Source organism: Chiloscyllium plagiosum, chromosome 3, assembly GCF_004010195.1.
Source record: "Chiloscyllium plagiosum isolate BGI_BamShark_2017 chromosome 3, ASM401019v2, whole genome shotgun sequence".
NCBI lineage: Eukaryota > Metazoa > Chordata > Chondrichthyes > Orectolobiformes > Hemiscylliidae > Chiloscyllium > Chiloscyllium plagiosum.
In genome coordinates, this window is record NC_057712.1 from 68,319,092 (window position 1) to 68,343,264 (window position 24,173).

The window sequence follows — 24,173 nt, forward strand, 5'->3', positions numbered from 1 at the left end:
AAAACAGGGTTTAGAGCCCTCAAGTGTTTACAAGCTACTTAACTATGCAAGTCATCACATAAAAATACTAAACATCTATATTCATTTTTATTTAAACCATGTTACAGTAGGTATCCTGGCTGGGTAGGTCCCCCCACAGGTTAAGCATGGAGGTCAATTGAGCCATTCCACTACCAGTCATGTTCAGACTAACTAAACCAGTACTGATGAGGGGTTAAAACTTCAGACATTTTCTTGTTTGCACTTCAAACAGGATATTCATCCAGTGAGGGAGGAATACAAAAATGTTAATATCAATGAATAATAAATTTCCATAGAAGAAATGATTCTACAAATCTCACCCATCTTCCAAAGTAAATAGAAAAGGGTTGCTCTGGAGCGTTATTCGGATCTGTGCCATAGTCTTCAAGTAACCAAAACACATGCTCTGGATTCTTTAGATTCACTGTTCCTTGAAAGGGAAGAAAGTCTAAACTCTGTAAAGAACATGAAATAACATTTGAGACAAAATTACATGTTCATCAGAACATTTTTTTTTTACATTTGGACAACTTAGATTATTAGACCAATGCATTGGTTGGCATGTTAGTCTTGTGATAAAGACAGTATCCAGTACTTTGTATAATCGTCTTATGGAATGGCCCAGGCTTCACTCTTACTTTCTAATATTTATAAAGCATTGAAGGCCACCTTTTTAGTTATAAGACATAGGTGATTTATAACCACAGTTTCAGTAGGAAAATTCAGGCTTGGTGAGATTTTTGTATTTACTTGTGGATATTGTTGGCAGGGCCAGCATTTCTTGCCCTTCCCTAGGTGCTTTTGAGAAGGTGGTGGGTGAGCTGCTTTCTTAAACTGCTGCAGTCCATGTGCTGTAGGTACACCCACAATGACATTAGAGAGGGAACTCCAGGATTTTGACTCAGCAACAGTGAAGGAATAGCAATACATTCCCAAGTCAGGATGGTGAGTGGGTTGGAGGGGGACATGCTGGTGGTGATATTCCCATGTATCTGATACCCTTGTTCTTCCAGATAGAAGTGGTCGTGGGTTTGGAAGGAGCTGTCTAAGGATTTTTGATGAACTTCTGCAGTATGTCTTGTAGACAGTACACACTGTTGCTACTGTCTGTCAATGGTGGAATGATTGAATGTTTGTGAATGTAACGCGAATCAAGACAACTGTCTTGTCCCTGGTGGCCTTAAGCTAGAGTGTTGTTGGAGCTGAACTCATTCAGGCAAGTGAGGTATATTCCATCCATTGCTGATTTATGCCTTGTTGATAATGAACAGGTTTTGAGGTGACAGGAGGCCAGTTTGTCCCTGCAAAATTCCTAGCTTCTGACTTGCTGTTGCAGTCATTGTATTTATAAGGCTAGTCCAGTTCAGTTTCTGGTCAATGGCAATTCTCAGGATGTTGACAGTGGGGGTGTCAGTGATAGTATTTATCCTTATGCTAATGTGCAGCAACTTAACATACACACAACAAATTCTCTCTGACTTCTGTGGACACCCTTTTATTCTGTCCTTGGAATGAGATGTGAATGATACTGAAATTACACATCCCTCAATGCACCAAGAGGCTGAAGAGTCACCTGTGTAGTGAGGGGCTGAAGACATAAATAAGCCAGGCTAGGCAAAGGCAGTAGGTCCTTTTCATCAACCACTGGTGTCTCAGTTTAGTGTCTCACACTAACTGGCAGTTGCGTAGTTACTTTCCCGATGAAGAGTCATCATGTATTTCACAAATGAATTGAACTCTGAACCTCGGACTGACTAGCAAGTCCTATAAACAATAGATTACCCTCACCTTACCCTTAGATCAAAGGATCTTTTGTTATTTTCTTCAGCAAATGCAATTCTTCAAACCAGCAGTCACCCTTTCCCAATGATTCACTCTGACCTGACAGCAAGTTCTAATCAGTCCTTTCCTAACACACGTGCATCTTACACATTCCCACTCTATCTCCTGGTGTTTCTACCTGATGTTCTCTCACAATCTGAGTGACACTGGAAAGCATGGAATGGTACCCACTGCTAGTTGCCCCAAGATGATAATACTGGGTCTTCTCCTTGAAGCACTTTAGTCCTTGTAGTGAGGAGTATCTCCCAGATCTAGACAATTGGTGGATCTGAACAAAGAATTAGGATTAGTAGATGTATGGAGATGTCTTCATCCACAGGGCAGAGATTTTTCTTTCTACTCCAATCCACATAAATGTCATACCAGAATTGATATGTTTTTTGCCCCCTCGATTTTTTTAAATTCCGTATCATCCTGTAAAATAGGTAGTATAGCAATTTCCGACCACGCTGCTGTATATATGGAAACTAAGGCGAGGAACAATGGGACATCCCCTCGGCATTGGCGTATGGACCCCTTCCTAATGAAAGATAGTAAATTTGTAAAGTACTTTGCTCAAGAATTTAAAACTTTTTTAGAAATTAATTCAGGTACGGCTAGCAACCCATCAATGATGTGGGAGACCATCAAAGCTTACATGCGAGGTTTGATCATGTCCTACTCAGCGACCCAGAAAAAATTGAAGGGAGAACAACAGCGTCTGCTTGAAGCCCGCTTAAAAGCAGCTGAAACAGCATACACTGACAGACCTTCTATTATTAAATTGCAAAGGATTACGGCTCTTAGGACAGCTCTAAACACTACGCTTACTCAAACGGCTAAGAGGGAAATATTATTTGCAAAACAAAGGTTATATGAATATGGTGGCAAACCGGGTAGATACTTAGCATTTCTTGCAAAGAAAAGAAAGGCCCCTCAGACTATTACATCTATCAAGGAAAGTATGGGTATTTTGACTCATGATCATAAAAAGATTAAGGCGATCTTTAGAGAATTTTATTCTGAGTTATATAAATCGCAGGATTGTGAAGACAGGACTAGGAGGATGCAGTCATTTTTAAAAAAATTGACCTTTCCGGGCCTAACTCCGGAACAGGTATTGGTCCTAAATGCTACTCTAACAGTCCAAGAAATACTTGATGCAATTAGGCAACTTCAGAGCGGTAAGGCACCGGGCCCAGATGATAAAGAATTCACAGAAATATTGGCTGGTCCACTCATGGACATGTATAACTATGCATATAGTCAGGGCTGTCTCCCGCCTTCGCTGAAGGAGGCAAATATCTCTCTTATCCTTAAAAAAGGAAAGTTATCCAGAAGATTGTGCGTCATAGACCAATATCCTTGCTAAATGTAGATTTTAAAATCCCCTCTAAAACGTTAGCACTGAGATTAGAAAGGATACTGCCACATATTATAAAGGAGGATCAGACGGGGTTTAATAAGGGCCGTAGATCATCCAATAATATTAGAAGGGTTTTGAATATGATTCAAGCCTGTCATCAGGGAAAGATACCACCAAGAAATAGTTGATGCAATTAGGCACCTTCAAAATGGTAAGGCGCCGGGCCCAGATGGTTTTCAAGCTGAATTCTATAAAGAGTTTACAGAATTACTGGCTGGTCCACTTATGGACATGTATAACTATGCATATAGTCAGGGCTGTCTCCCGCCTTCGCTGAAAGAGGCAAATATCTCTCTTATCCTTATAAAAGGAAAGGACCCAGAAGATTGTCCATCATACAGACCAATATCCTTGCTAAATGTAGATTTTAAAATCCTCTTTAAAACGTTAGCACTGAGACTAGAAAGGATACTGCCACATATTATAAAGGAGGATCAGACGGGGTTTATTCAGGGCCGTAGATCATCCAATAATGTTAGAAGGGCTCTGAATATGATTCAAGCTTGTCATCAGGGAAAGATACCAGGAGTAGTGGTTTCATTCGACGCGGAAAAGGCATTTGATAGGGTCGGATGGTCATATTTGTTTTACATATTGGTGAGGTTTGGCGTTGGACAGGTGTTTACCAAATGGGTCTCAACATTGTATAGTGATCCTAAAGCAGTTGTGGTTACCAATGGATTAGGCTCGGATAGCTTCAGTGTGGGTCGGGGCTGCCGTCAGGGATGTCCCCTCTCGCCATTGTTATTCACGCTAATAATTGAACCACTAGCAGAAGCTATACGAGCTGATCCTAATATAACGGCCCCGAGGATTGGTACAGGTAAACATAAAATTACCCTTTATGCAGATGATGTTCTTCTATTCCTCAGTAACCCTTTGATGTCCATACCTCGCTTAATCCAAGTTATTAATACATTTAGTGCATTCTCAGGCTATAAAATTAATTTTTCAAAATCGGAGGCTATGCCAATGGGTGGTCTTGCTGTGATACCCCGCTTAGCGGACGGTTCCCTTTTTCCCTTTCGCTGGTCCCTGGGGGGTTTCTTATATTTAGGCATTTTTATTACTCCAGTATTTGGTCAGTTGTATAAGGCTAATTTTGTGTATTTATTGGAAAGGATAAGGCAGGACCTCCAGCGATGGGGAGTCCTTCCAATTTCCTGGTTGGGTAGAATAGCACTAATTAAAATGAATGTCCTGCCCCGTCTCCTTTATCCTATGAGAATGCTTCCGGTGATGCTGTAGAGGACGGTTCTATGTAAATTATATGGCTGGCTGGATTCATAGACGGCCCTTCATTAAGCTGAAGAAGCTACAGCTTCCACAGGCAAGGGGAGGATTGGACTTCCCAGACTTAAGGAAATATCAGTTAAGTTCCCTATTAAGTTACATAGCTGATTGGGTCTTGCCTGATCCACAATCAATCTGGTTGGACATCGAGGCCTCTCAAGTAAAATACCCACTTATTAACCTTTTATTTTCAGACAAGAGGAAAATCATTACAGATCACTGCAAAAACCCTATAATACTAAACACAATTAAGACTTGGAATATAATGCAGCAAAATGAGAGTAATTCACATAAAACATCCCCCTATGCACCAATAGTGGGAGCATGGGGATTCCAACCGGGGTTTACAGATGCCACTTTTAAACTCTGGAGATCCAGGGGTATCTCATGTCTCGGGGACCTATTTAAAGATGGGGTCCTGATGTCTTTTGAACAGCTGCATAAGAAATTCGGATTACCTAATGGAGACCTCTTTCGATACTTCCAAATTCGAGACTACATACAGAGGAAGACTACGTTATTAGATAGTCTTTATAAATCCGATAGAGAATGTAGTGTCCTACGACCAGTGGGGGTATCTTCCGTCAGTACTATTTATCATTTACTACAAGATGAAGTATCGGGAGAGATGGATAATCTGCTTAAAACATGGGATCAGGATTTGGGACTAGAAATCTCTATAGAAACATGGAATGATATTTGGGAAAACACTAGAAGAATTACTATCTGTAACAGAACCCAGGCTATCCAGCTGAAGATACTTCATAGGGCCCATATAGCACCGGTTCGATTGGCAAAATTTAAGGCAGGAGCATCTCCGTTTCCCAAATGTAAAATAGAGGTGGGCACTCTTGTACATTATCTACGGAGCTTATGACAGGTCCATAGGCATTGGATTAAAGTAGCAAGTACCCTGACAGAAATTTTAGGAACGAAAATTAAAGTGGACTCTGTATCTCTCCTTTTGGGCTTTTCAAACTTTCCCTCCCTGGACATGTACGGGAAGAGACTATTCTCTCTTTCTGTGCAAGGAAAAATATTTTGGTGAACTGGGTGGCTGAGGGCCCCCCTGGAATTTCAAATTGGCACAGATTAATTATGGAATGTATTCCCCTTGACTTCCTTACAAATATGGTGCACCGAAAGACCGAATTATTTTATAAAATATGGCAGCCCTTCTTGAATTACATAAATACAGATATTTCGGCTATCCTAACAAGGGCTTTTATTTAATTGAGATTACAAACCTGGTTGATCCGGGGCCCCTTAGGAGAGGAATCCCACACAAATACGGGTTTTATTACATTTGATGTTAACACATTCCGAGCATGTAAGAGACTTAAATATACACTCTGGTTAGTTGTAGGTTAGATTAGTAGATAGTTGAGTTTTGTTTTTTTTTTCCTTTTTCGGTATTTTTTCTTTTGTTAAATTTTGGCTATTGTATATTTGATTTAATTGTATATCAATGTTTGTATTTGAGAGTTTTGTTTATTTTTGTAAACTTGTAAAAATGTTAAATCGCTAATAAAAATATCTATTAAAAAAAAGATTGAGAGGTAATCGCATTTAAACATATAGGATCCTTAAGAACAATGAGACAGGAAATGATGAGAGGACATTTGTCCTCATTGGAGAGTCTCGGATAAGAAGGCACAGCTTAGAGTTAATGGGTGATAATTTAAGATAGAGTAATTTCTTTTCTCAGAGAGTTGAAGGTCTTTAAAACTCCTTGCCAAAGACAGCTGAAGAAGGGTTACACCCAAAATGTTGATTTCTCCACCTCCTGATGCTGCCTGGCTTGTTGTGTTCTTCCAGCCTCCTGCTTGAATACAGAGAGCTGTGAGAGCAGAATCTTTGTGTATATTTAAGGCTCAGATAGATAGACTCTTGATCAGTAGGGGAAATCAAGAGTTACAGGGAAAACGCAGAGAAATGGGTATGAGAATGTCGGATGAACCATGATCCAGTTGAAGGATGGAGCAGACTCGAGGGACCAAACGGCTCACTCATGATCCTATTTCGTATGGTCTTCAAACTTAATTAAAATGCTTGCTGCTTTCAGCATTCTTGACAAGAAATTAGACTGTGAGATTAGTTAAATAGTTATATAGTATAGGCAGCACAGTGGCTCAGTGGTTAGCACTGTTGCCTCACACCCCTAGGGATCCAGATTCAGTTCCAACCTCAGGTGACTGTGGAGTTTACACATTCGCCGTGTCAGTGTAGGTTTCCTCCAGGTGTTCCGGTTTTCCCCCTCAGTCCAAAGATGTGCAGGCTAGGTGGACTGGACATGCAAAATTGCCCATAATGTCTAGGGATGTACAGGCTAGGTGGATTAGCCATGGGAAATGCAGGATTACAGGGATAGGGTAGGGGAGTGGATCTTGGTGGGATGCTGTTGGAGGGTTGGTGTGAACTCAACAGGCCAAGAGGTCTGCTTCCACACTGGAGGGATTCTGCAATTCTATTGGCTGAAGAAAAAGACATTTCCCTAAATTATTGATGAAAATGTATAATAAGAATAGCAAGTCAAAACATTGAGAAGATTAAAGATTTTCCCAGAGCAAATTATTATATAAAATCTTCCATTATTTTCACAAGTGTATCAAATTTGAGCAAAAGTGGCTACCATAAATAAAGCAAGTCTTAGGTAAATCACCTTGTCTCTCATCTGTCCCAAAGATTGGGAATCATGTTCTAAAACCACAATTGGCATCTGAAACTTTATTCAAGTTCTCATTTTTCTATTTGCGTGGTAAGATGGTGCCAACAGTTAGCTATTATAAACACCATCAGTACAGTCTGACCTCATCCCCAATATTTTGCAGGAATCACTTCTCCCACTTTAACCTAGGTGTGTTTAAAACAATTTTTGTGCCACCTTCTGACCATTGAATCTAGTGAGGAACAAGGATGAAAAACCTTGATAGCGTGTGCCATTAGTTACACACTTAGCAATTAGTTACCAACTGAGGCACTGAGGAAGCTATTTTCTCCATCTTAATATTCTCAAACTTCTAGATTAATCAATATTGGTGAGAAAAGAAACATAAGCTAAACCATAGACAGTAGATTGAAGAAATATCATACATACATCTATCTTTTGAATCCTTTCTTTTTGTGTCAGTGTTTTATTGAACGCATAAACCGTTATCTGATAGGTTGAACCACATTGAAGGAATGGGATCTGAAGTAGAAAAAATAAATATGGTTAATTTAATTCAGACCTATAGTTTTAGCAATATACACAAGACAATGTAGATGATTCCTGTGCATACACACCATTCTGTCTGCAGGATAATTTTTCAGTGAGTTATAAAGTTCTTCGTGTGTTCTTCCTTGACCCCACAACTCAAATATTGATCTGCAAAGTAAAGCATGGTTGTTGTGTCCAAAACAACTTCTTCAAACACAGATTCTGTTACCATACAGTGATCTAGCGGAAACACCAGTAGCAATACTCTAATTGTAATTCTATTAGTAGTTCTCGCTAACCATCATATAGTAAGAGTTTTCCTTAAAAGATAAAAGGACCAAATTTCCCAATGCTTTCACTAAGGCAACACCCACATCAAGGCACAAAGGTCAGAGAAAGGGTGCAGCAAACAACCTACCTGGAACAATGCCCCTTCACGTTATCTGAAAATCCTCAGTGCTTCCACAAGGTGATGATGTTGGGGAAAAGAACTTGTATATAACCAATGGAAAATGGGCCATTGGTTATATACAAAATGAGGCAATGAGGAACAGTTCTAGCTTCACACTTTAATTTTGTTTACATAGTTCGGTTGGGAATGCAAAGACATTAGGAACTGGGAGTGATGCCAAGAGCTGCACTCTGTGATGGGTTTACTATAGCTCAGATCAAAGAAAAGCCTCTGATTGCAGTTCGCAAGAAATCCATGCCTCCCCCCACCATCAGGACAGTAATCAAGCCTCTAGATGTCCAACAGTAGCCAGTAGGGCCCAGGTCAATGGGACATGGCAGAGCTCCAATCGATAACTGAAAAAAGTATTGGAGTAATCCTTTGCGACACACTACTGCCCCTTTGGTCCTTTTCACCTGCTTCACTGTTCAATATGATCACAGCTGATGATGTTCCCACTTTATTCCCATATTCTTTGATCCCTGTAGCCCTAAGAACCATTTTTAATTCCTTCTTGAAAACATTCAATGTTTTGACCTTGACTTCTTTTTGTCACAGAGAATTGCACAGGTTCACCACACTCAGGGTAAAAAAAAATTCTCATCTCAGTCTGAAATGGTCTACCCAGTATCCTTAGGCTGAGACTCTCCAGTCACTTCAAACATCTGCCTCTCATTTACCCTGTCGAGTTCTGTTAGAATTTTGTAGGTTTAAGTCATACAGTCATAGAGATGTACAGCACGGAAACAAACCTTTCGGTCCAACTCGTCCATTCTGACCAAATATCGTAACCTAATCTAGTCCCATTTTACCATCTCTTGGTACATATCCCTCTAAACCCTTCCAATTCATACACCCATCTAGATGCCATTTAAATGCTGCAAATTGTACCAGCCTAATTCCCCCTCATTCTTCTAAACCACAGTGAATATAGTTCTAACCAATCCATGCTCTCTTCAAACATCTCAGGAATTAATCTGGTAAACCTTCATTGCACTCCCTTCAAAGCCAGAAGATCCTTCCTCAGGCAATGAGACCAAAACTGCACACAATGGTCCAGGTGTGGTCTCACTGAGGGCTTGTACAAATGCAGCAAGACACCCCTACTCCTGTACTTGAATCCTCTCACTATAAAGGCCAATATTACATTGGTCTTCTTCACTTTCCCTGCATGCATACATTCAGCGACTAGTGTACCTCAAGACATGTTGCAACTCTCCCTTTCCCAATCGATTGCCACTCAGATCATCTGCTTTCCTGTTTGCATCTCTGTATACTCTTCACAGTTCACCATCCCACCCAGCTTTATGTCATCTGCAAACTTGGGACATTAAATTTAGTTCCCTTATGTAAATCATATATAGTGAATAGCTGGGCTCCAAGCACTGATCCCTGTGGTACCTCAATAGTCATTGGCTGCCACATGGAAAATTGAAGGAAAAATGAGGCTGTAGCCAATGCGAGAGAAGAGTTCACATTCTTGGCACATCGCAATGAATCCTAGAACAAGGGAAGATGACAGACTTGAATTGAATTGAAATGCTTTGACTAATCAAACATAAACATTTATTTGCTCAGAGGGCAAACAGTGCAATGAGGGATGTTTTAAACTAATTCAGTGTCTGGAAAGTGCAAATAAAATTCATGTTTGAAGCTAGGAAGGAACAGTCAGGCAAATAAAACAATTAGAACTGAAATTGAAGGTGTGCCTGAAATGACCAGTATAAAAATATTATCAGAGAAGAGGAGAAACAAAGTATGTGGCAGCAGTACATCAGAAAGGGAAAGGGACATCAAACAATGAAATGAAAAACCCACAAAGAAAATTAAGAGGCAATGTTCCAAACTTTACAATCATGTAAAACAGGAATGTACAGAACATTTAAACAGTCTTGTAAAAGAAACGTAACAAGCGCTTTGGTATTTTAGGGGTAATGAATGGTGCTGAACATTGCACAATCATCCACGAACATCCCCACTTTTGACTTTATGATGGAGGGAAGATCATTGATGAAGCAGCTAAAGATAGTTGGGTCTAGGACACTACCCTGAGGAACTCCAGCAGAGATGTCCTATAGCTGAGGTGATTGACCTCCAACAACCACAACCATTTTCCGATCATAGGATCATTGAATCCCTACAGTGTGAAAACAGGCTATTTGGCCCAACAAGTCCACACCAACCCTCCAAAGAATAGCCCACCCCAGACCCATTCCCCCACCTTGTTACTCTACATGTTTCCTGACTAATACACCTAACCTACACAAACCTGAACATGATGGGCAATTCAGCATGGCTGATTCACCTAACCTGCATAATCTTTGCACTGTGAGAGGAAACTGGAGCACCTGGAGGAAACCCATGTAAACACAGGGAGAATGTGCCAACTCCACACAGACAAATGCCCAAGGCTGGAACTGAACCCAGGTCCCTGCCACTGTGAAGCAACAGTACTAACCACTGAGCCATCGTGGCACCCAATGTGTCAGGCATGACGCAAAACAGTGGAAAGTTTTACCTGATAACCTTTGATTCCAGTTTTGCTAAGGTTCTTTGATGCTGCACATGGTCAAATGCAGCCTTGATGTCAAGGGCTGTCACTCTCACCTTACTGCTGGAATTCAGTTCTTTTGTTCATGTTTGAACGAAGGCTAGAATGTGGTCTGGAGCCGAGTGACCTTGGTGACCCAAACCGAGTGTCTCTGATCAGTTTATTGCTGAGCAATTGCTACTTGATAGCACTGTTGGTGACACCTCCCATTACTTTACTGATGATTGAGATTAGACTGATGGGCAATAATTTGCTGGGTTGGATTAGTCCTGCTTTTTGTATCCAGGACATACCTGAGTAATTTTCCACATTGTCAGGTAGATGCCAGTGGAACAGCTTGGCTAGGGGAGCAGCAAGTTCTGGAGCACAAATCTTCAGTACTATTGGCAGAATGTTGTCAGGGCCCATAAGTTTTCTGTCTCTAGTACCCCCAAACGTTTCTTGATATCTCGTGCAGTGACTCGAATTGGCTGAAATCTGGTACCTGTGATGCTGGGATCAATGAAGGAGGCCCACGTGGATCATCCAAATGGCACGTCTGGCTGAAGATTGCTTAGAATGTACAGCTTTATCTTTTTCACTGATGTATTGGGCTCTTCCGCCATTTACAATTGGGATATATATGTAGTTTTCGCTTCCACTGAGTTGTTTAATTGTCCACCACAATCCACGACTGGATGTGGCAGGACTGCAGAGCTTAGGTCTGATCCATTAGATGGGTCGGGGAGTCCAGAACAAGAAGGCATAGGTTTAGGGTGAGAGGGGAAAGATATAAAAGAGACCAAAGGAGCAACTTTTTCATGCAGAGGGTGGTACGTGTATGAAATGAGCTGCCAGAGGATGTGGTGGAGGCTGGTACAATTGCAACATTTAAGAGGTATATAATTAGGAATGGTTTGGAGGGATATGGGCCGGGCGCTGGCAGGTGGGACTAGATTGGGTTGGGATATCTGGTCAGCATGGACAGGTTGGACCGAAGGGTCTGTTTCCATGCTGTACATCTCTATGACTCTATGTGGGATCACATCACTCTGTCTATCACTTGCTGCTTATGCTACTTGGCACACAAGTAGTCCTATTTGGTAGCTTCAACGGGTTCACACCTCATTTTTAGCTTTGTATGGTGCTGCTCTTGGCATGCCTTCCTGCACTGTTCATTGAACCACGATTGATCTCTGGCTTGATAGTAATGGTTGTTCAGAGGATATGCCAAGCCATGAGGTTACAGTTTGTGTTGGAGTACAATTCTGCTATTGATGGCCCACAGTGCCTCCTGGATAAAGTGAGGACTGCAGATGCTGGAGATCAGAGCTGAAAAATGTGTTGCTGGAAAAGTGCAGCAGGTCAGGCAGCATCCAAGGAGCCCTTCTTATGCCTGAAACGTCGAGTGCCTCCTGGATGCCAGTCTTGAGTTGCTAGACCTGTTTGAAGTCTGTCGCATTTAGCACAGTGATAGCACTATTCAACACAATAGAGGGCATTCCTAATGTGAAGGTGGGATGTAATGGGATGAATTATGCTCACCTGAGTGGACACACAGACCCTCAGTTTAATGAGCCATTCAAAAAACAAGCACCTCTTGACAGTGCAGTAACCCACTCAGTAACGAAGTGAAATATCAGGCTTGATTTTTGTGCTCAAATGCCAGAGTTACATGCGCACCCACATCCTCCTTCCTTAGACGTAGTGCTACCAACTGGACCAAGGGGATATATTTGTGGTTACGGTTAGACAAGGATATAAAGGTTATATGGTAGTTTAAGGAGAAAGTGAGGTCTGCAGATGCTGGAGATCAAAGTTGAAACTTTATTGCTGGAACAGCACAGCAGGTCAGGCAGCATCCAGGGAACAGGAGATTCGACGTTTCGGGCACAGGCCCTTCTTCAGGAAGAAGGGCCTGTGCCCGAAACGTCGAATCTCCTGTTCCCTGGATGCTGCCTGACCTGCTGTGCTGTTCCAGCAATAAAGTTTCAACTATATGGTAGTTTAACAGAATAATTCTATTACATTGCCAGAGTATCTTCAAGTGCATTGGATTGACTATTTCTACCCAGAAAGAGTGTTAAGAGAAAGAAGGGAACCTGGACAAATTACCTGTCTCAAATAACTTTCTGAACATTCTGCAGATATGGGGAACATCATAATATTTGGCTATTTTAACAATCCCAATATCATAGTTAAAACACAAACAATCTACATTTCTCACCCATCAAGGAAAGGACCATTACTTTCAAAAACTAAATTTAATAAATCTGGTAAATAACTAATATAGTTCAGTAAGATACAAAAGCATCTGACAAAAATCAAATGGAAACAAAGTTTAGAAAACAAGTTAGCAGATTAGTGGTAAGTCTTCCAGAAAGAGATTTACAAAGTACAAAACAAATATATTGTTTTGCATCACCGGTGTAACATTGGTAATGGTGTAACAAAGCAAAAACAAGGACAAATCACGTAACTATATGCCAGTAACCTCTAACCCAATGTCAGTTCGAGAAAATACTTAGAATTCAAGTTTTATAAAAGTGCAGCTGTGCTTGAACATTTGAGCTTTGGATAACCTGACTGACTGAATAAATAAAGGGAAAACAGGAAATTGAATTTTTGGAACTGAAAATGCTAAAACGAATGGAAGAGAGCAGGAAGACAAGCAAAAATAATTTTTCAATGGTTACTCGAGAAAAAAAATTAAAGCTGTCAGTTGGATTTGCCACGATGCACTAAAACATAATTGCTTGAAATACATATTTATATTAATGCACTGAACTGAATGCCAATGCCATATTCTGGGCAATAACAGATGCTTTGATTTTCCAACAACACCCAAACTACTGACTCTGAATCCTTACCCACAAGTATCATGCACTGTGTTACACAACCCATTTTTAACAATGTTTCACAGCAACCAACCAGAGACCCAATGTCAGGAACTAGCATTACTAGCATAGGTCATTTTGCAATATATAAACAACTAGAGAGGAAAACATTGCTCTCCAACTTCTGATCATCAATAAGAATTACATGAATTACCTACTTGGCACACACTGTCCGTTTCATGATTCTTTTTGCCATGTCCTCAGAGGGAATGTGTAGAATCCAGAAAGGGGACTGAAAAATAAACTTATACATTAAGATACTTGGAATGTCAGGAATGTTAGTGAAGCTTTTAAAAGAACTTTAGTGAACATGAATTAAATTAAAATATGTTGGCATTAAACTGAACCTCACATCTGGCAAATTTTGTTGAATGTTACAGGAATTCAAACATCTACATTCATCAGCCTGCAACAAAATGTGCTTTGAAACTGCAAACATTTCCTAAATTACAACTTTTCACTCTTACTTAGAAGAAAGTGAAAACTATATCACAAACTAGAACTAGAAATAAAACTTCAAATGCAAGAGGTAGAGAAGCCTTATTAATCAGACAGACAATCCGATATATTACATAGATGATTTTAAGTGGTATTATCACTGAATTATTTATCCAGAGATCCAGGTGATGTTCCAGTGATCTGGGTTTGAATCCCACATAGGCAGACGGTGAATCAGAATTTAACAGAAATGTGGAATTAAAAGTCTAATGATTATAAAAGCATTGTCACTTGTTGGAAAACTCCATCTAGCTTACTAATGGGGTTTCCTTTCGGGAAGGAAACTGCTATCCTTACATGGCCTGGCCAACATGTGACTCCAAACCCAAGGAAACATGGTTGACTCTTAACTACCCTCTGGGCAATTAGGAATGGGTAATAAATGCTGGCCTAGCCAGCAAAACACATCCCATAAATGAATAAAAAATAAATTTGTAACAGTTCTAATATCAAATCCCACAGAAACTCAAGGTGCTCCATGAATCATGAACCAAGGCTAAATTGAATAACAACATAGCTGTAATTCTGATCGCCTTCCTATCAGAAAGATGTTGTGAAACTTGAAAAGGTTCAGAAAAGATTTACAAAGATGTTGCCAGGGTTGGAGGATTTGAGCTATAGGAAGAGGCTGAATAGGCTGGGGCTGTTTTCCCTGGAATGTCAGAGGCTGAGGGTTGACCTTTACAAGGTTTATAAAATCATGAGGGGACTTGGATAGGGTAAATAGACAAATTATTTTCCCTGGGGTGGGGGAGTTCAGAACTAGAGGGCATAGGTTTAGGGTGAGAGGGGAAAGATATGAGAAAGATGTAAGGGGCAACTTTTTCACGCAGAGGGTGGCACGTGTATGGAATGAGCTGCCAGAGGAAGTGGTGGAGGCTGGTACAACTGCAACATTTAAAAGGCATCTGGATGAGCGTATAAATAGGAATAGTTTGGAGGGATATGGGTCGAGTGTTGGCAGGTGGGACTAGATTGGGTTGGGATATCTGGTTGGCATGGACAAGTTGGACCAAAGGGTCTGTTTCCGTGCTGTACATCTCCATGACTCTATGAACTGCACATCCATTTGGATACTTGTGATACCAAATCCTGTTCATTTCTAGATGCACTATAGCTGAAGATGCAAGGGTTTGTGACTTCTGTATTTTTTCCATTATTTGTCTTATCACATAATATTTGATATCAGTGGCATTACAGCCCCTTGAAGTACAAATACAAGATTCATATAGTATCGGTTAATAAGAAAAATGCCCCATGGCATCTCACTGAAGCAAATGGAAAATATACATCAAACCACAGGAAACATTATTACAATAACTGAAAGCTTGGTTGAAAACGTGTTTTAAGGGCAGCCTTAAAATCAGAAGGGTGGTGACAGAGCTGACGATTTAGAGTAGAAGTTGCAGAGCATAGTGGCAGTGATGCTGTAAGCCCTTAACAATGAGGCAGAGCTGAATCAATCAAGGCTAAGGGAATGTACTGTCTCACAGCACCTATAATCCATCCACCCCACTCCCATCACCAGTAAATCAGTTTTTCTCTTTTTTCTTTTTTCATGGGATGTGGGCATTGCTGGCTGGCTAGCGTTTATTGCCAATCCCTAGTTACCCTTGAGAAGGTGGTGGTGAGCTCCTTTTTGAACAGCTACAGTCCATGTGCTGTAGATTGCCCAACAATGCCATTAGGGAGGGATTCCAGGATTTTGACTCAGCAACAGTAAAGAATGGCTATATATTTCAAGACACGATGGTGAGTGGCTTAGAGGGGAACTTGCAGGTGGTGTTGTTCGTGGATGCGAATGAGTCACAGGAGAAAGAGGGAGCAGAAGAGAAAACAGTCGCTTTAGCTCTGTCCCCTGGAGCAACTGCTGGCAGGTGGGACTAGATTGGGTTCGGATATCTGGTCAGCATGGACAGGTTGGACCGAAGAGTCTGTTTCCATGCTGTACATCTCTATGACTCTATAACTGCCCTTCCCCATCTCTGCCTCACTGAAGGGGACTATTGAAGTAAAACTACGTCTGGAATGGAGTCGACCTGAGCAAGAAAAAGATGCCTAGGGAAAGCATCATCCATTTGGCTTTGTTGCAGTAGAATCCAGATGGTATTTTAAACATAATGAACTGGGAATGTGTTATTCCAAATGAAAGGCAATGCTGTGCGAAGGTGGGAAGTATAAGGTTTGAATGTTCTTTGAAGATAACTACCCCACATCGCCACCAAAGTGTGAACTTGAGCCTCCAATATTCCACCAAACGTGTATCTCTCTAGTACTGTGTCTATTCATTCCAGAGAAAAATAAGGATTGGAGACTTGCTATTATTATTAAGCAGATATTACTTAGAATTCAAGAACTTCTAAACAAACCACCAGTCAAGACCCAGTGCAAGCGACGCATACACAACGTTTCATAAGACTTCAAATTTTAACATCTATACTTCCTTCAGAACAGGTTATCTAGCTTGCACTGCCATTCTTCGCTGCTTTTATTTCAAGCATTGAATGTCTGAAATATATCACCTTTTGGCCTTAATTAATTTACAGGTACTAAACAGGATGGAATCCATTATATCGGTAAGGTGGAAGAGGAGGTGGAAATTGACCCAGGAGAACATGGCTAAGGTTTCATGTATTGAAAAATTAGGCGAGCAATCATGCCTGGAATGCACAGGGAGCAGTATATGTATGAGTGTGGAAAATGATAGTCAGCAACAGCCATTGAACATTGCTTACATTTTTCTATCAAGAAACTTTAACATGCCTTTGTAATTTTTGTGATACAAACAGATTATTGCACAATCACTAATATAAAAAGACAACCTCACATACTAATTAGTATATATGTTCCAGAACATGACAACATACCAAGCAAACAAAGACTGTAATATAACTTGAGATTTCTCAGAATAAATATAAGCAAAATAAGTAGTGTGATGTGATTATCTGTGCATTTAGTGGTAAAAGTTAAGGATGTACCATACCTTTTCATCAAAGCTTTCTTCACATTTTAATTGTCCAGCACAAAGAGAAAACAGGGATTTTAGTTCCTGTAACAAAAAGATAGGTGGTTGGCAATGGCGCATATAAAAACCCTGAAAAGCTGCCGAATCAAAACCCTTCTGAATTAAAAGAATACTCACTTAACAAGTACTTCCTTGATTATCAAATAAGACTTTCTGATTGGAGTTTCAATATCCCTCTAACATCTTTTTGTTTGGGACAGTTTAGGTGTGTTTAATGATAGCTACATTATTGCATTAAAGGATAAATATTATTAAAATTTATATGATTCTTCCTACCTTTGTAGGTGGTCTTGACAATCACTCTATCCAAGAGTCTGAATCTAATGGCTTAGCAACCAACAATAAGGTGACGTTAAAATTACTTCAGATGTTCATATCATCAACATTGAATAACAAAAGCATAGACAGTGAAGATGGTTCCTGTTTGGAATAATGAATGAATGGCACACAAGGTGAATAGGCAAGGTTGCTTAAATATTTCATCAGTGTGGACCTTCAATATGAGAACTATCCACTTTCCATTCTTGGACCAGGTTGCACCAGCAGTTACTAACCATTTTGCATCATAAGGACAGATCTTGTGCTAGATAATACATATATGCACACTGATCAAAATCATGCTGACCATAGGAAATAGTAAGCCTTTTGGCCTCGCGAGCCTGCTTTGCCATTCAATAGGATAACGGCTGATCCAACATTCTTCGCATGCACTTTCCTGCCCTTTCCCCGGAACCTTGATCAAACGAGGAATCAAGGATTTTATCTACCTCAGAGTTAAACATTCACAAGGTCTCTCTGTCCTCACAGCTCACTGTGACAAAGAGTTTTAAAGAGTTTCAACCCTCAGACGAAATTCCTCCTTATCTCAATTTTAAATTGGCATCCCTTTATTCTGAGACTGTCCCCTCTGGTCCAAGATTCTCTCATCAACGGCACCACCATCTTAGAGTGAACCCTATCAAGTCCCTTAAGAAATCCTATATCTTTCAATGAGATCACCTCTCATTCCTCTAAATGAACAGCTCAAATTATGATCATGTAAAAATTTTCATACACATTAGAGAGATCATTCATCTGTAGAGCTGAAGTATCAGAGGAGAAATAACAGTACTCGAAGCAAACAAAATATCTGTTCACGCAATATGTGTGAATGCACCATCTACAAAGTTTACAACAGTATAAGAATTACTTATTAGTTTAGATAAAAGGTTTTTTTTTATTGTTATGATACTGTTAGAGTATTCATCAAACCATCATGAATACAACTTAACTAACAAGGAGAAGTGGTTAAACTAAGTTGCTGCTCCTTTCTATAGGGTCAAGACCATTTCGCAGCCCTGAGTCTTACATCACTTTTTTTGTAGGGCCCACTAGCAAAAGGTATAGGATTAAGTCTTGATAGCCAGGAAAGCAGGAAATCCTCACAGAGGGAAGCCAGCTCTGCATTACAGGGTGTGGGTGAAATTTACACTTCTTGGGAAAGCACCAGAGCTGTAGCAGAGACATGATCAGCCACCCGACTATCGTTGTGTGAAGCGATTGTTATTAGAGCTCACACTTCATGTGAATTTGAATGAGATGCAGAGAGACTGCAAGCACCTGGGGCATGAACTATATTCAGCAAATGATCTATGGAAATAGAAGGTGATTATGGTGACCTTTGCCCTTATTAGTGGAGGCACTGAAGACAAGAGCAAAGAGCTTATGATACAGCTCTACAGAACACCAGTTAGGCCACAGATGGAATATTGTGAGCAGTTCTGGTTGTTACACAATATGAAGGGTGTGACTGCATTCAAGAGGATGCAGAGAAGATTCCCCAGGCTGTTATCTAGGCAGGGAATTATTCAGTTATAAAGAAAAACTACAAAGAGTTGAGGTGTTTTTCCTTGGAGGGGGGTTGGAATCTTTTTGTAGAGTACAAAATTGAGGGACATAGACAAGGTACACAGTGAGAAATCTTTCCCCTCAGTTCAGAGGTCAATATCCAAGGGCCAAATTTTTATGCTAAGCAGCTGGTTTAGAGGGGATTTGAGGGTTTTTTTTCACCCAAATGAGTTGTGGGGATCTAGAACACTGAAAGAATAGAAAAAGCAGGGGCCCTACAGACATTTAGAAAATACTGAGATGACCACATGAAATGCCATAATATACAATCCATAGGTCAAGTGTTGGAAAATGGGTTTTGAATCAAAAACAGAAATTGCTGGAAAAAGTTAACTTTTTTTTCCATATGTTGTTTGTCCAGCACTTTTGTTTTTCAGATTTCCAGCATCAGCAGTTAATCAATTCTTTGAATTGTTTTGGAACAAGTGGATGTTTTATGCCAGGAGCAGACACGATGGACCGAGTGGCCTCCTTCCTTGCTGTAAAAACTGACTCCTGCAGCTGCTGGGAATTTGAAACACAAAAAGCTGCAAATTCTCCTCTTGTTCTGGAAGTGAATCCGCGGTGCCAGGTCTGACCGAGAGTTCAATCCCATCTCCGGTTTTCACCGGGCGGCCAGAACCCAGGCCCAACTCGGACTCACCGGGAGCCGGAATTCCAGGTTTTCTTGAGCCAAAAGCAGCAAAAACCTCCTACACACGTTCCCACTGGAAAGCGCCATGTTCCCGTCCGTCAACAAAACCATCCCGTGCTCCGCCAGAGCCGCGACTCTTGGTTCCGGGACTGACTCGCCCTCTACCTCGACGATCACCTTCTCACCATTGACTTCCTTTTACATCAATCAATACTTGCTTTTTCTTTAAAAGAACTCTTCCAAATTGTATTCTTCTGTTATATTTGTTGTGTTATTCTTAGATTCGAACCTGTTCTTTTCATCGTGTTCACAGAATCGTTAAGATGCAGAATGAGGCCATTCGGCCTATCTTGTATATTCTAGACAAAAAACACTAATCTGAGAACCGTTGATACGATTTTAAATGAAACTTTCCACACTACACTACTTATAGTATAGAAATACAGAAACTGAAAGCTACATCTCTTTGAAGTGTGTAGTTTGCTAAACAGGACCTCAGGTTTCTGAAGAAAAACAGGAGTAGAAAATTGAGACGTAGAAAATAGCAGCGGGTATAAATTAGTATGCCCTTTCAGCCTGTTCCACCGCTCAATATGTTCAGGGCTGATCATTAAACATAGTATCCTGTTTCTGCTTTCACCCCTTATCCTTTGACCCCTTTAGCCCAAAGAACTATGTCTAACTCCTGCTGGAAACATTCAATGTTTTGGCCTCAATTACTTTCTATGCAAGAGAATTCCACAAGCTCACCACTCCCTAGGTGAAGAAATTTCCTCTCATCTCAGTCCTAAATAGCTCACATTGTGTCTTTAGACTGTGACCTCTGGTTCTGGACTCCCTGGTCATCAAGAATGTCTTTCCTGCATTTATCTTGTCTAGTCCTTTTAGGATTGTATAGGTTCCTCTGAGATTCTCTTTTCTTACTTCTAAATTCCAGTGATATTAACTAGCTGAAAGTAACCCCAACAAAGGGGAAAATTCTGGTCATCTTCCAATCCTCTCCACAGCACATTGTCCTAATAAAATATATAATTGTACTACTCATTGCCATTTCTCCACATTAAGCTCTTCTGGCAGGTCTGAAGACCTCCTCGTGGGTCTGCTCCTGGGCCTGGCCAAACTGGCCATCAACAGGTCCAGGCAGCGGGCTGTGGAGGGGGTCGTTAGGGCCGACTGCCTGCCCCTCTTCCGCGGTTATGTTAGAGCCCGGGTGTCCTTGGAGAAGGAGCACGCGGTGTCGACCAACACCCTGGAGTTGTTCAGGGAGAGGTGGGCGCCGCAGGGAGTGGAGTGCATCATTTCTCCCTCCAACTCTATTTTAATTTAGTCCCTACCCTCCCCTTCACTGTTTTGATCACACAGCACTGCCCTCTGATGTGAAGGGCAGTGTTTGTCACTGGCCACCCGGGTGTTTTCCTATCTTCTTGGTGGTGGAAATTGAATAAAGATTCGTGCACTTTGTGTCTTTCACTGTGTCTCACACGTATACACACACACACCATGGAGAAAAAAAAAATTAAGCTCTTCTGTTTGCAACATTTCTTGCAATTCTCCTAGCATGTATATACTACAAAGTGGCTTTTTCTTAGACAAATTATCTATCCAGGTAATCACAATAATTTCATACCAAATGTGTCTGCTTTCTAAATTCATTCAGGAGAATGTGGGCTCAGCTGGCTGGGCCAGCAATTAACGTCCATCACAGAGGTGGAATGAGTGGAGATTGTCAAGCTCCTGGGAGTGGTCATCCACAACAAGCTTTCTTGGACTCTTCATGTGGATGCACTGGTTACAAAGGCCCAGCAAAATCTCTTCTTCTTCAGGCAGCTGAGGAAATTTGGCATGACGGCGAATACCATTGCCAACTTTTACAGGCGTGCCATTGAGTCATCATTCAGTTCATTAAGAGATAAGAAATAGGAGTGGAAGTAAGTCCATTCGGCCTATCGAACCACTCCACCATTCAGTCATGGCTGATGGGCATTTCAATGCCACTTACCTGCACTCTCCCCATATTCCTGAAGAAATATCTCTTCATTTCCGTTCTAAGTTTACCCCCTCTAATTCTAAGGCTGTGCCCATGGGTCCTAGTATTTCCGCCTAATGGAAACAAATTCTCAGGGGCCACCCTTTCTAAGCCATGCATTATCTTGTAAGTTTCTATTAGATCTCCCCTCAACCTTCTGAACTCTAATGAATACAATCCCAGGATCCTCAATCGTTCATTGTGTGTTAGGCCTACCATTCCAGGGATCATCCATGTGAATCTCCACTCGACATGCTCCAGTGCCAGTAAGTCCTTCCTGAGGTGTGGGGCCCAAAACTGGACACAGTATTCTAAATGGGGCCTAACCAGAGCTTTATAAAGTCTCAGTAGCATATCGTTGCTTTTACATTCCAACCGTCTTGAGATAAATGACAACATTACATTTGCTTTCTTAACCACAGACTCAATCTGCAAGTCAACATTTAAAGAGTCCTGGACGAGCATTCCCAGATCCCTTTGTATTTTGGCTTTATGAATTTTCTCACCATTTAGAAAATAGTCCAAGACTGTATTCTTTTTCCACACTGCAAGACCTCGCATTTGCTCACATTGAATTTCATCAGCCATTTCCTGCACCACTCTCCTAAACTGTCTAAATCTTTCTGCAGCCTCCCCACCTCCTCAGTACTACCTGCCTGTCCGCCTAACTTCGTATCATTGGTGAACTTTGCCAGAATGACCCCAGTTCCTTCATCCAGATCATTAATATATAAAGTGAACAGCTGTGGCCCCAACACTGAACCCTGCGGGACACCACTTGTCACTAGCTGCCATTCCGAAAAAGAACCTTTCCTCCCAACTCTCTGCCTTCTGTTAGACAGCCAATCCTCAATCCGTGCCAGTAACTCACCTTGAACACCATGGGTCCTCACCTTACTCAGCAGCCTCCCATGAGGCACCTTATCAAAAGCCTTTAGGAAGTCTAGGTAGATAACATCCACAGGGCTTTCCTGGTCTAACCTACTTGTTACCTCTTCAAAGAATTCTAACAGGCATGACCTCCCCTTACTAAATCCATGCTGATTTGTTGTAATCCGACCCTCCACTTCCAAGAATTTAGAAATCTCATCCTTAACGATGGATCTAGAATTTTACCTACAACCAAGGTTAGGCTAATCAGCCTATAATTTTCCATCTTTTGTCTTGATCCTTTCTTGAACAAGGGGGTTACAACAGCGATTTTCCAATCATCTGGGACTTTCCCTGACTCCTGTGATTTTTGAAAGATTACAACCAACGCCTCCACTATTTCTTCAGCCACCTCCCTTAGAACTCTGGGATGTAGCCCATCCAGGCCAGGAGATTTATCAATTTTAGACCTTTTAGCTTATCTTTCTAGCATTTTTTCTTTTGTAATGGTTACCATACTCAACTCTGCCCCTTGACTCTCCTCTCCTGATAAGGTGATGGTGAGCCATCTTCCTAAACTGCTGGAATCAGATGGGTAAGTACACCAACAGTGATATTAGGAAAGGAGTAAATGTTTCTTTACTGAATGTCTTTTCAAAGTCTGTAAATAAAGTTCAACATTCTTAACCATCTGTCTCTTCAAATAACTCACTAAGGTTTGTCAAGCTGTTTGATCCTTATTTTGATTTCATCTTTGACAATAATCCCTGGAAGTTTTCTAATTTGTCTGCAGCCCTACAAGATAATAATAATTGCATTTAAAAGTTTTGGGAGGTCCTTCAAGTCATGGCAGGCACTATATAAATGTAAATACTCTAACTAGTTATAAACTTATCTGAATCTTACTTACCTTTGAGCATAGTTGTGTTAGAGTCATAGAGTCACAGACACGTACAGCATGGAAACAGACCCTTCAGTCCAACTTGTCCATGCTGACCAGATATCCCAATTCAATCTACTCCCATCTGCCAGCACCTGGCCCATATCCCTCCAAACTCTTCCTATTCATATACCCTTCCAGATGCATTTTAATTGTTGCAAGTTAACTCAAAAGTGAATAGAGCAAAGAGTTTTAGAGTGTTTTACTGAACAAGATTTGGAGATGCCGGTGTTGGACTGGGGTGTATAAAGTTAAAAAATCACACAACACCAGGTTATAGTCCAACAGGTTTAATTGGAAGCACACTAGCCTTCAGAGTGACGCTCCTTTATCAGGTGATAGTGGAGGGCTCAATCCTAACACAGAATTTATAGCAAAAATTTACAGTGTGATGTAACTGAAATTATACATTGAAAAATTAATTGTCTGTTAAGCCTTTCATCTTTTAGAATACAGTGATAGTTTCACTTCTTTCATGTGTAAATCACAAAACCTTTTTTTAAAAAAGTTGCATTCTCGGGTTAGCTGTTAACAATGGTGATAGCTAGACAATATGTTGAAGTGTTGGCCCCCTGTGTTCTCTGTCTATGACCTGATGTTTAGATTGATTCTAATCTAAAAAGTGAGATCACTGTATTTTAACAGATGAAAGGCT

General features: G+C 40.8%; 1 protein-coding gene across 5 annotated transcripts in view; it reads right to left on the minus strand.

Annotated features, from left to right (window-relative positions):
• Positions 1-19,888, minus strand: part of trmt11 (tRNA methyltransferase 11 homolog) — a 97,109-nt gene extending 77,221 nt beyond the window's left edge. For 4 of the 5 annotated variants that reach the window (XR_006310362.1, XM_043683880.1, XM_043683885.1 and 1 more), the window contains exons 1-6: positions 19,692-19,878; positions 17,120-17,185; positions 13,797-13,870; positions 7,847-7,928; positions 7,659-7,751; positions 342-476 (exon numbers count right to left, since the gene is read on the minus strand). Coding sequence is in view for 4 of the 5 variants with exons in the window: in XM_043683880.1 (XP_043539815.1) it covers positions 342-476; positions 7,659-7,751; positions 7,847-7,928; positions 13,797-13,870; positions 17,120-17,185; positions 19,692-19,793 (552 nt within the window). In the remaining variant the exon portion in view is untranslated. Of the gene's footprint in view, positions 1-341; positions 477-7,658; positions 7,752-7,846; positions 7,929-13,796; positions 13,871-17,119; positions 17,186-19,691 lie in introns of all 5 variants that reach the window. The other variant, XM_043683900.1, reaches the window with a different exon arrangement.
• Between the last annotated feature and the right edge of the window lie 4,285 nt (positions 19,889-24,173).